The following is a 13508-nucleotide window of genomic DNA, read 5'->3' on the forward strand; positions in this document are numbered from 1 at the left end:
TGGTAGAAAGGTGGGGTGCAAATAAAATATAATAAAATTACAAAGATTGATTTCGTGATTCAGTACACCCAGCGCAAGACTGCAGTTGTGAAGTGAGTCATTCATATGAGCTCAGTGTTTAGGGCCAGACATCCGAAGGTCCCTTTCTCTCTTTTGGGTGGCTTACCATTAGACAATATGGTTGTAATTTGCAAACAACATTTCTTCCCTTAAAAATAACATAAAGAAAAGAATTAGTAGCACAGGTACATTATAGGAGTTCTAGCTACTTCCCCCATGATTTGGAGGACTACACGTAGAACAGAGGTGGGCAACTTTTGGACCTCCCAGTGTTTTGGCCTACAACTCCCATCTTCCTTAGACATCATACCTAGTCACGAGGGATGATGGAAGTTGCAGGCCAAAATATCCAAAGGGTCAAAAATTGCCCACTCCTGATGTTGAAGATACAGGAGGTGGGGGTGGGAGAATAATTGCAGACATTTTTGCACTGGTATTTGCACAAGGCAAAAAGAAAGTATTTCCCAGGAAGCACTGATTTGTGACTTAACTAGGAAAATAGGCCACAGAATAGAGCATAAGTAGAGACAAGGAACTGTAGGTGAGGCTGGCAGGGCCAGTAGTGGTATAGTGCAGTGGTCTTCAACTGGTGGGTCGCTTGGGACCACAATACCTGACGGAACGCCTCTCCCGACATGAACCTACCCGTACACTATGCTCAACATCTAAGGTCCTCCTCCGAGTGCCTCGAGGGAACTTTGGAGAATGACAACCAGGGAGAGGGCCTTTTCAGTGATGGCCCCTCAATTATGGAATGATCTCCCTGACGAGGCTCTCCTGGCGCCAACATTGTTATCTTTTCAATGCCAGGTCAAGACTTTTCTCTTCTCCCAGGCATTTAAAATTTAACAGCATATGCTGAGTTTTTTAACTGACCCCAGAATAGTTGTTTTTAAATGGCTATTGTCTGTTTTTGTTTGTATTATTTATGCTTTTTATGGTTTTAAATTTTGTATATTTCTTTTTAATGTTCAGGTTTTAACTTTTGTAAACCACCCAGAGAGTTTCGGCTATGGGGTGGTATATAAATGTAATAAATAACAACAACAACAACAACAACAACTAGTAGTCTTGTTTATGGCAAAATTGTTACTGCCATGTTGTGGATGGATAAAATTGTGAAAGTGGGTCCCATGTTGCAGGTTGGGAGTTTGAGGTGGGTCTCGGGTCTGGACCAGTTGAAGACCACTGGTACAGTGGAATCAGAATTTGCAAGGTCAAAGCATTGGAATCTTTTGATTAACTGAGATAATGAAGTCATCTTCCCCGCATCCTCAGGCAGAGCCGGTGCCAGACTATTTTGCGCCCTAGGCAAGGTGAGCTGCTTGCACACACCCACCCCAAATTGCGCGGAAGTCTGAACGTGTGCGCCGAGTGGAGTGCTGGGACTGGCTCACTTCGATTTGGGACCGAGCCGTCTAGAATTCACCGGGACTTACTTCTCTATGAACACAAACCGCTATGCAACCTGGCATCCCAATCCCCTCCGCACGTTTACTCGGGGGAATAAGGCTTCCGAGTAAGGAGGCATAGGCGGATCGGGCCGCACTGGTGCCTCCCAGTGCAACGCTTTCTCAGATGCAAGTCCCGTTGATCCACGTGTGCAGGATTGGGAAGCGGGAGAGTTTGCCTTGCGAGGAGTCCACAAGTCCCTAGCTTTCCTGGGGGAAGGGAGAGGGAGTCCCGCTTGCCTGCCTGCCTGCCTGGACATCACGGCCTGCTTGAGGAGAGAGGAGAGGCGACCCAGTGCCCTTTCCTTGGGAGTAAGGCAGAGACTGGCTTGGGCTAGGGTCGAGCTTGCCATGTGCTTTTTCTTCTGGCGGCGGCCTCCCAGCTCTGGGACAGTGGCTTCCGGGCAGCTAGAGCGGCTCTGGAAGGACGGCTTCCAGGCGGAAGTCCGAACGTGGAGCCGCCCCCCCCCCCCACCCCAGCATCCCTGGCTTCGCTTTGGCCGGGCGCACACGTGGCGCCATCTTGCCCGCCCAGGCCCAGCTGAATCCTCGGGCCGGGCTGGGCCGGATCACAGCCAACAACACGCGTGAGTACTGTGTGGCGCCCGGCGCCCCTCTTAGCTTGGCGCTCTAGGCGGCCGCCTGAGTGTCCTCTATGGTAGCACCGGCCCTGTCCTCAGACCTCTCTCTTCTTTCTGAGTTTAGCTGCTATCTTCACAGTAGCCGGTGGGGATATTTATTTTCCCAGCAGCAATATATTGTTGCGAGCTATCCCTGTTATAATGCAAAGTATTGTGCTTTGTGGGTCAGTTTGGTCTTGAGCAGATAATGAAGACCCATTAGTTTTACAAAAGAACGGTTCCTACTCGTTTCTTGACTTTGAGATAAAAGAAACTCCTGGAAAATCTTGAGCTGGGAGTCTTATGCTGTTTGGGGGCCCTTTCTCGCGCAATCTCAGGCCTCTATAGCCAAAGTCCAACATGCTAACAACTACACTGTCTTTTGCCAGATCTCTATTCTATGACAGTCGGGTGGTCCTAATTAATTGGTTATTATGCTGCATACTGCTGATCTTTGGGTGGCACGCACACACACGCACACGCACACACACATCCACACAGCTGTCAACGCTGTAGACTCTCCTTGGCGGCCAGGCTATGGGACTACCATGATGAGCACCTGCACTTCAAAATTTGCAGGGTGAGAATGAACAACTAGAGGAAGTGGTTAACAAATCCTGATTGAGGCTTATGCATGGTGTCCAGAATGTGGATAGGGAGACATCTGTCTTCTTCTCTCAAAATACTAGAACCCAGGAACATCCTATGAAGCTGATTGGTGGTGGGAAATTCAGGACAGATAAAACGGAAGACGTCTTCACACTGCAAATATTTAAACTATGGGATTCACTACCGCAAGAGGTAGTAATGCCACCAATTTGGATGGCTTTCAAAGAGGGTTGGATTAATTCCTGGAGGAGAAGGCTATCAATGGCTACTAGCCCTGATAGCTATGTGCTACTCCGGTATCAGAGGCAGGGGGGTGTTGCACCATGTCCTGCTGGTGGTTCCCTAGTTGACAGCTGGTTGACCACTGTGTGAACAAAGTGCTGGACTAGATAGATCTTCGGTCTGATCCAGTAGGGCTCTTCTTATGTTCTTAAAGTGAAGAGAAGAGCATGCACTCCTGGCAGAGGGGTCATACTGTGTGAACACTAAGAATCAGCACTGCTTGAAAGCATCTTAGTTTGTTTTTCTTTATCTACCAGCAAGTCTAACTTACTTCAGACAATCAGACATATTTATAAGGCAATGGTGACACCTAGTTGTCAGTGACATTAAATGGCAGGTATGTGTACTCCGCATGGGAATTTTCTGACTTGTTTCTGAAAGCTGAAATCTAAATTATATCATAGAATCATAGAATAGAGTTGGAAGGGGCCTATAAGGCCATTGAGTCCAACCCCCTCTGCTTAGGGTGACCATATGAAAAGGAGGACAGGGCTCCTGTATCTTTAAAGTTGTATAGAAAAGGGCATTTCAGCAAGTGTCATTTGAATGCATGTAGCAGCTGGTGAAATTTTGTCTTCATCACAAGAGTTAAAGCTGCAGGAGTCCTGCCCTCTTGACCAGATACAAAAGAGAGGAGGGCACCTGCACCTTTAACTATTGCTATGAAAAGGGAATTTCACCAGATGCTGTCTGCATACAAATGACACCTGCTGAAAATCCCTTTTCTCTACAACTGTTAAAGCTACAGGAGCCCTGTCCTCCTTTTCATATGGTCACCCTACCTCTGCTCAATGCAGGAATCCACCTTATAGCATTCCAGACAGATGGCTGTCCAGCTGCATCTTGAAGGCCTCTAGGAAGGGAGAGGCCACAACCCCCCTAGGTAATTGGTTCCATTGTTGTACTGCTCTAACAGTCAGGAAGTGTTTCTTGATGTCCAGCCAGAATCTGGCTTCCTGTAACTTGAGCCCATTATTCCGTGTCCTGCACTCTGGGAGGATCGAGAAGAGATCCTGGCCCTCCTCCGTGTGACAACCTTTCAAGTATTTGAAGAGTGCTCTCATGTCTCCCCTCAGCCTTCTCAAGACTAAACGTGCCCAGTTCTTTCAGTCTCTCCTTATAGGGCTATGTTTCCAGACCTCGGATCATCCTCATTGCCCTCCTCTGAACCCCCTGCAGCTTGTCAGCATCCTTCTTGAAGTGTGATGCCCAGAACCGGGCACAATACTCAAGATGAGGCCTAACTAGTGCCAAATAGAGGGGAAACAGTACTTCACGCGATTTGGAAGCTGTATGCACTGGGTATGTTAGCTGTGCACCACTGGCAAACATAGTTGTAATTCCAAAGCCTGGGAACAGTTCTTCATTGTATTTGAAGAAAGATAGAACTATGAAAAACCTTCCCCTACTCATCCAAATCGATCGAATGGGATTTACTATATGCAGGCTAATTTGTTATTATCTGAATAAATTCACATGGCAGTGGAGTGGGAGATTAGTAATTGAGTAAAACTGCCAAGATCAAGCCTAGCAACCGCATTTGTTTATAGCAGGATTGGGAAGAAGGTAGAACGTGAACTACTGATCAGTTTTCTGGGTGATTTGCAATACATCTGCAAGAGTATTTTTGTTTGTTTTTAAATATTTTATTTTTAGTAGTTTTGGTTACAGAGATCAAATGTTACATCGTTTATATATACCCATATATCTATACATTCCATCTCAATTCAGATACAAATTACAAGTTTCCGCTTTGGGTGAACTCCCACCCACTTGTATTGCCATCTTCCTATCCATTCCACATGTCTGTGTAAAGTAACGGGGGTGTCCCCCCCCTTCCTCTTTATCCACGAAGTCAATAAATTTCTTCAAGATCCCCACAAATGTATTTTCGGATAATTGTCGTGGAATCATAGAATCATAGAATAGTAGAGTTGGAAGGGGCCTACAAGGCCATCGAGTCCAGCCCCCTGCTCAATGCAGGAATTCACGCTAAAGCATCCCCGACAGATGCTTATTCAGCTGCCTCTTGAAGGCCTCTAGAGTGGGAGAGCCCATAACTTCCCTAGGTAACTGATTCCATTGTCGCACTGCTCTAACAGTCAGGAAGTTTGTCCTGTTGTCCAGCTGGAATCTGGCTTCCTTTAACTTGAGCCCGTTATTCCGTGTCCTGCACTCTGGGAGGATCGAGAAGAGATCCTGGCCCTCCTCTGTGTGACAACTTTTAAAGTATTTGAAGAGTGCTATCATGTCTCCCCTCAATCTTCTCTTCTCCAGGCTAAACATGCCCAGTTCTTTCAGTCTCTCTTCATCGGGCTTTGTTTCCAGACCCCTGATCCTCCTCATTGCCGTCCTCTGAACACGCTCCAGCTTGTCTGCGTCCTTCTTGAATTGTGGAGCCCAGAGCTGGACAAAATACTCTAGATGAGGCCTAACCAGGGCCGCACTTTCCTCATTTTATCTGTCAATTTTTCTAGAAGGGCAATCTGGTGGCAAGTGGGTTGATTGCCAGGCACTGGAAGGATGGCAAAGGGCTTCAAATTGAAAATTGGTATCTGCAAGGGGTTTTGACTCACAATTGCCAACAACAGCAACAACTAAACAGTGTTTGCCCCTTAAATTAGCTTGCTGAAAAAGAATGCAGGGGGACAGGACCCAGAAGTGGATTTTTTTGTGAACGGAATTGTGAGCTTGGTTATGTTCCTGGGGTGAGCATGTGCTCAGGGGCACCCCCTTCCTTAATTCTTAGTGTATGTCTGCATACCTGAGCCACTGTTTTGCTCCTGCCTCCAATTAGTGGACCTCAGAGTTCAAGTAAAAAAAGAAGTAGATCCCACAAGCCTGAAGCCTGCCCAGCCTTGGTTTACAGTGCTTAGGAGCTCCATCACACCAGCGTTTTATTGCATTTTCGTTCTGCCCTGTTTACCATTTTGCCCTGTGACCCTCAAACGACATCGTCCCTGTCCTGAAGTCATCTCACCTCTTCCCCTCCATTTTCTTTTTTGCTGGTATAATTTTTTTATTATTTCAAAACACAACCAACTTACAAACACACATTACAAAAGAAAAAAAAACCCATATAGAAAGATAAAAAGCACACAACACATAAACAGCATACAAAATTAAGATGGACTTCCGATTTTCTCCACAGCAAATATAAGTGATCGTATCTTCTCTTCCCCTCTATTTTCCATGTTTTTCTAGTGTGGGGAAAGTGCAATATTTTTTCTCTATGCGGAATAAAACCACTCTTCCATCCCCGTATATTACTGTCCTCACACTATGTCAGAACATCCCCCTTTTGTGTGTGTGGGTGTTTATTGAAGCATAGTCTTGCTGACGAAAGAGGAGGGCGGGGGCGGTTCTCCTCCAGCACACCAGGGGGGGATCCGCATGTCGAGAGGAGAGCTCGGCAAAAGAAGGCGGGGTGAAGAGCGAAAGAAGCTCTCTACCCCGCCTTCTTTTGCCAAGCTCTCCTCGCCGGCGGAGAGCTCTCCTCGCCGCCGCCGCCGGCATGGACGGCTCTTCGTCGTTTCTTTTACAGGGAAGTCAGACTATCGTTTTCGGGGTGCACTGGAGTCGCATAGAAGCGCTCTGGGAGTGACGTGCAGATCCCCCCCAAGTCAATCGAATGGTCTTTCACTGCTCCAACCCATTGTCATTGCTCTATCATCCACCCATTAAAACTTCCCTCTTTTTTTCCCTTTTTTTTGCCCATTGTACAAGGTGCCCAGCCGATGAAACGCTAAGTTGCTAAACTTTAGACAACAAAACCAGAGGGAGGGGTGAAGCACCCACGTCCTTCCAAATGTCCATTAACCATAAGAACCAATGAACTGGAGGGGGAAGGATAAGGGGTGAGTGGGCACAGCAGCGGGAGACCGAATAAGCGAAAAGAGATTTCTCTGGTACAGTGGCGATACCAGGAAGCACAAGCCAGCACAGGTGAAAAGGTAAACAAGGCGAAACAGCGCAACTCACGTGAAAGTGACCAGCGCTTGATTCGCTAATGAAACAGAGGTGGAAATCGCAGGTGCATATCAGGAAAAAGAAGTAGGTGTGATGGAGTTCTACAGCTGCTGTGCCTTTTACTTTATTCCTCCAGTGATCTTCGCATTCACAGTTCTTGCATATTCATTTTTTCCAAGAGGACTGCAAAGATGAAGGTATATTAGATGTTAGAGAACTCTGATCGGGTTGTTGTTGTTTTTGTTTAAATCTCTATTCAAAACTGTTGAGGGTAGTGTTGGACTGGGGGAAAAAATCCTACCGTTATTTCTCTGGTGTGAACTGCTCCTCCACTACCTGCTATTTGCCTCCAGAAACTGCAATTTGCCCCTCCCTTCCCCCCCCCCCCCGCATTTCTGTTTTTGGTTATCTGTTAGTTACCTGAAAGACCTATTACCTGTTCATGCATTGTGCAGTGAAGCTGAAGGTGTGTTTACTTGCCAACATTGGCGTGTGGTGTTTTATCTGCTTGTTTTTCAGCTCCAGGGAAGGTGACCCTCTCCCATTCTCCTTGTCTTGGCTGCTGGGAATGCGTAAATACCAAGAAGTCAGAACTGCAGCCTATTGTGAGATACGGCATGGAGCAATTTAACAACAGAAGTAACATTAAATGGCTTTTTGATGTTGGAGATATAATAAAAGCACAGACTCAGGTTCGTATGTGGTGTAAGAATTACCCATCTTCATTTTGCAGAAGGAGGCTCTCTGGATACATTTATGGTCAGGTCTGCAAAAAGTGGATGTCCAGAAAGCCAGGGAGAGAAAGGGGGGAAATTCCATCCACATTTTATACTTTCAAAACTATAACTTTAAATTGTTAAATTATTAGATGACTGGATGGAAAGTCAGGCAAAATACAAATATTATTTCTGATGATGGCAGTGCAGTTTTATTTAATAATAATAACAATAATAACAACAATGATAATAATAATAATAATAATAATAATAATAATTTTTTTCTTACCCGCCTCTCCATTTTGATCAAGGCGAGGAACAACAGGAAATATAAAATACATAAAACTGAATTAAAATATAATATACATTGTTAAAACGTCCTAAAAACTGTTCCCCAACTTCATCACCAACCCCAGCTCCAAACCAGTTACTTTAGTGAGTCACTTGCAAACTCTTCTAAATATTTTTTTTCCAGGTGGTCAATGGATGGAATTACAAAATTGACTATCAGATAAAAAAAACAAATTGTACCAAGAACAAAACTCATAAGTTGACTCCAGAGTGCCATATCATTCCTGGAGATGTAAGTGATCCTGTTTGTATATCCTGCTATCCCCCAAAATACGAAGGTTCCAGAATTCTGTGCAATATATATAGAGGGGGGGGGAGTAGATCTGAAATAAGGCAGAGAGACATGGGAGAAATATAAAGTGTATACTAGGGATGTGTATCGGATTCATCTGAAGCCCAAGCAGAATTGGTCCACTTCGATTGAATTTTGGAGTTTCCCGAGGTGAAGTTGGCTTCCCTCCAACATGAACCAGAACTGAAGCTGAATGAGGCTTCATTGCCATCTAGTGTTTCACAGATGTGGAAACTTTGAGCATTCCTAAAAGAGCAATTTACAGCATGCTCATGATTGGCCACTCACAGAAGTTGGTGGATCCATTACATGATGTTGTCAACAGCCATGATGTCTCCCGTGCTATCCTTGGGGAATCACACATTTTAAAAGCCCACAGATAATGTGGTACTATCCACGTATCATGGGATCTCTTTGCCTCTGGGTGGTCCTGTCTCATTAAAACACAAAGGGGCCTTTTTGAGAAGGGAACAAATTATGCAGTCGCAAGTGAAGGAGCGCATCATGATGATGGGGATACTACGAGGTTGAAAGCTCCAGTAAGACCCAGGATTTTTCCTGTGTGTAGAGAAACTCTTTATGTCTCCTAAACACGTGTCTTTTAATTTCCTTTCTCTAAAACACTGAGAAGGAGAAGGGGGAGGGAGTGCAGTTGAGTGACTGAAAAGTCCACCTTCTAATCCTACAGAATGATTTACTCAGGAATCCAATCACTGTGCTTTAGGGGAGGGATTGAGTTCTATTGAATTTTTCAATAAAATTTTCATTATCTTCTATTTTGTCTCAGTTATACAGCTTAGCAGTTGGGAGTAGTGACAGGCTAATAGTGAAGAGATAGGTTCTTGTGTGTTGGGGTGAGGTTGCTTGACTTCAAGTTTTGTTTATTTCCTTCCGCGTTAATTCTCTTTCTTGCAAAATCCTTCTCTTCGAGATACCTTTTAATTTCTCAGTCATTCTTTGTTGGTGGTAGTGTGCGTCTTCGTGTAAAATTAAGTATTGAATCCTCCGCCTCTCTGGTTAGGAAGAAGAAATTAAATAACTTGATTTGATTTCTTGTTGTCTTACACTTTTGTGTGTGTGTGGTATTATCCCCCACCACCATTTTTATCTGCATCCCTTACTTTGTTTCTCAGCAAACAGTTCACCGTGTCTTAGTCCTTATTTCCCCCATCATTTTGCTTCCATTCTCCTTTTGTTCCTGGTTCCATTCTGTACATTTTGCATTATATTAACATTGATTAATTATAATTTAGAATACTAGCTTTCCTTCTGAAATCTCCCACCTTGTGAGTCGTAGGCAAGCAGTTCAGTCCAACAGGAAAGGGCAAGGATGGGACCATGAGAGGGCCGTTCTTCCAATGCCACAGTGCTTCGCTGTGAAAGAGCCATGAACTGGTTTTCAACCATTGTAACTCTCTAGCCTCTGAAGTCTTCTTGTCTGAGGTCATCTATATCATAGAATCTGGATCTTGTCTTTTCTAAGAATTGTTCTGTTTCTGAATTTTCTGCTGTTGAGTTTCCATTGTCAGATCATCATTTAGTTTCTTTTGCTCTCACTCATGATCCTCCTCTCTTACCTTCTGTTCTTCGATCTTGCAGAGATCTGCAGTCTATAAATTACAATGCTCTTTCTCAATCCTTGTCTTCTTCTCTTTCTTCTGTTATTTCTGTCTCTTCTGTGGATTTAGCCGTGTCCTCTTTCAATTCTTCTTTATCTGCTTCCCTTGATGAGTTTGCCCCATCTGTGACACGGATGGTTCGTCCGTCACAACCACAACCATGGCTTACTTCCTCTATTCGCTATCTCCACTCCTGTTCCCGGGCAGCAGAACACCTTTGGCGTAAATCCAGGGATTGGGCAGATTTTGTTCATTATAAATTTGTTCTCTCATCCTTTTCTGCTGCTATCTCGTTGGCTAGACAACAGTGTTTTTCTCTCCTTATTCAGTCTCAAGCTGAGCGCCCTCAGCAGGTTTTATGTCATTTGACACCCTTCTGAAACCCAGCCCACCCTCCTTTCCTCCCTCCTTGTCTGCTCAGGATTTTGCTACTTTCTTCAACAACAAAATCCAATCAATTCGCTCTGAGCTCGCTATTACTATCTCTCCCCCAACATTCACTACTCAACTTCCAATCAGTAACTACTGTCAGTAACTAAGCCTTAGGACAGTGGTTCCCAAAGTGGGCAGTACCGCCCCCTTGGGGTGGGTGGGATTGCATAGGGGGGCGTTAAGAGGCAAGGGGGTGACAGGGGGCGCTAAGAGGCAAAGGGGCAGCGGGGGGGGGGCGCTCGAGGTGGTCTTTTCTGAGAAGCGCCTCTCCAGAAGGTCTTAAAACCCAGGGACATTTTTATGGGAGAAATTAGTTTGGTCCCAAGCCATATAGGGGAAGAATCCACACATGTATTAATACGGTTTAAGAAGAGTCCTTTTAACGGTGAATTGAAATGTTTCAAAAGCACCAAAACGCTAATGAAGAGACATAGCCTGCTTGGTGTGCCCTGCCATGCCGGCTGCAAAACAGAGGCGTTCGCTCTCTTTTCCCTCCCTCCTTCGGCAAGCCTGGGGTGGGTGCTTCCCATTTAAAGGGGCCATGCACAGCATGGTCGCTTTTTCATTCTCAGCTCCTCCGCCTGGCCACCGCCGCTGCTCAGCCCGGGCACCCAGACCAGCAGGATCCAGAGGAGCATGGCCCCTTTAAATGGGAATCACCTCGCCCCAGGCTTGCTGAGGGAGGGAGGGAAAAGAGAGAGAATGCTTCTGTTTGCAGCCGGTGTGGCGGGGCACACCAAGCAGGGTATGTCTCTTTATTAGCGTTTTGGTGCTTTAAATACATTTCAATTCACCATTAAAAGGACTCTTCTTAAAAGGTATTAATACATGTGTAGATTGAGGAGGGTCTTGTTGGCAGCACAGCTCTGGACAACTCGGGCTGATGGAGTGCCTCTCCCAGCATGACCCTACCCAAATATACTACACTCATCATCTAAGGCCCTCCTCAGGGTTTATCTGAAAAAGTTTGGGAACCACTGCCTTAGGAGAAGCAGTGCAATGTTTGTTTGTTTATTTATTTATTTATTTATTTATTACATTTCTATACCGCCCAATAGCCGGAGCTCTCTGGGTGGTTTACAAAAATTAAAACCATTCAAAGTATAAAACAACAGTATAAAACCATAATATAAAATACAATATAAAAGCTCAACCAGATAAAAACAGTAGCAATGCAAAATTACAAATTTAAAACACCAAGTTGAAATTTATTTATAGACTGTTAAAATGCTGGGAGAATAAAAAGGGCTTCACCTGGCGTTTAAAAGCATACAATGTAGGTGCCAAGCGAACCTCCCTAGGGAGCTCATTCCACAGCCGGGGTGCCACAGCAGAGAAGGCCCTCCTCCTGGTAGCCACCTGCCTCACTTCCTTTGGCAGGGGCTCGTGAAGAAGGACCCCTGAGGATGACCTTAGGGTCTGGGCAGGTACATATGGGAGGAGGCGTTCCTTCAGATAGCCTGGCCCCAAGTCGTTTAGGGCTTTAAATGTTAATACCAGCACTTTGAATCGGGCCCTGACCTGGACTGGCAGCCAATGAAGCTGGAAAAGGACTGTCGTGATGTGGTTTTAAACTGAGCCGGGGGACGGGGGGGACGGGACGCAAAGATTGGAAACAGTCGAGCAATTGCTGGCCAGGAAGGAAATGGGAACTATCAGGGTGGGGTGTCTTCATGGCGCTACTTCAGCCCCACCTTCCCTTAAAACCTTGCAGCATTGCAGCTGCGGGGTGGGAACAGGAGGGAGTGCAGGCTTTCTGGCAGCGAGCCCGCCTTCTGCCTGGCTTTCTCACGCTTCCAGCAACCTATCAGTTGGTCACGATCCTTCCCAGGAATGCCCCTAGCCTGAAGTCAAAGCGAGATCACCACCGACAGACGAAGAAATATAGTGGTGACCTTGCAGTAAAACAAAGAGTCGGGGGCAAGTCCCCGACTTTTAAATGCACAGCTTCGGGGAAAAGCCCCGTGGTGGCTGCGCATTGGCAGCTGTGTCATATAACCAATGCAGCACCACTACGCAGGCACCATGGGGAAAATGGGACATATAGACAGCCCCTTGGTGATGTGGGGAAGGATCATGACCAGGTTTGTCACCTAGGCCTGAAATTCAACACTCTTGGCTTATATTAATTAATGAATTAATTCATACACACATATACATAAACCAAAGAACAGCAGTACATAGCATAATATCCCATTCGTTAGGATCAGGATGACCTCAATCCTATGCATAGCTTCCTGAGAGCAACAACGTTCTCATTCGACTGCTTCTCGCTGCATAAGTTCAAGCTGTGTAACCCATTGAACTGGACTCGGTCTAAGCCCAGAAATACTCCTGTTTATATATAGCACTACTCATTTAGAACAGCCTTCCCCTGCCTCATGCCCTCCAGATGTTTTGGGCTACAAATCCCCCACTCTGGATACCCCAATGACCTTCTAGCGTATTCCCATTTTACAGAGTGGAAAAAAACTAAAGATTAAAGAGGGAGCAAGAGAATTGGCTAAGGTGACAACAACGTCAGGCCAGAGGTGGGAACTGAACTCCTGTCTAACTACTGGACTACAGCAGTCTTTTCCCCCAGGGACTTTCTGATGTGCAGCCAAAGCACTTCAGGAAACAACAGTCTAATAACAGTGCTTTTCCTCTTGGCAAACAGAACTACACTGGTACACTTGCCAAAAGAAATAAAAAGATCAAGAGAGCAAGCAATTTGTCTTCAGGCAGAGATTTTCATAAAAAAGGAAGTTATTAAATAATCCTCTACAGTAGCATCTGCAATGCAGTTTGGAGGAGGGAACCTTCAAGTGGCAATATTATTACACACACACAGAGAGAGAGAGAGAGAGAGAGAGAGAGAGAGAGAGAGAGAGAGAGAGAGAGAGATTCCAGCCAGGATTGCTTGAAACTTGCCAGCTACTGCGTTGTGTTAGGAAACAGCTGATTTGCTTGCTCTAGCCTTGTGCATTTCTCCCTCCCCATTCCCCCATTTGTAGTGATGACTGGATTAAGGTGGATGGGGAATCTAGGTTAGTAGAAGAAAGTGTGATTCTTTTCCTGTAAACCTGCACGTCTTTTGAAGTAAATATGCAGATGAACCTGAGCCT

The 13508-nt window shown here is 45.4% G+C and overlaps 1 protein-coding gene across 1 annotated transcript in view; it reads left to right on the forward strand.

The window, feature by feature from the left end:
- KNG1 (kininogen 1) overlaps window positions 1–13508 on the forward strand; it is a 37173-nt gene that overhangs the window by 8457 nt on the left and 15208 nt on the right. Inside the window, exons 4-5 of the mRNA XM_063131900.1 lie at window positions 7511–7683; window positions 8183–8290. Of these exons, the coding sequence (XP_062987970.1) occupies window positions 7511–7683; window positions 8183–8290 (281 nt within the window). The remainder of the gene's footprint in view (window positions 1–7510; window positions 7684–8182; window positions 8291–13508) is intronic.

The sequence above is a fragment of the Elgaria multicarinata genome, chromosome 8, assembly GCF_023053635.1.
Source record: "Elgaria multicarinata webbii isolate HBS135686 ecotype San Diego chromosome 8, rElgMul1.1.pri, whole genome shotgun sequence".
Classification (NCBI taxonomy): domain Eukaryota; kingdom Metazoa; phylum Chordata; class Lepidosauria; order Squamata; family Anguidae; genus Elgaria; species Elgaria multicarinata.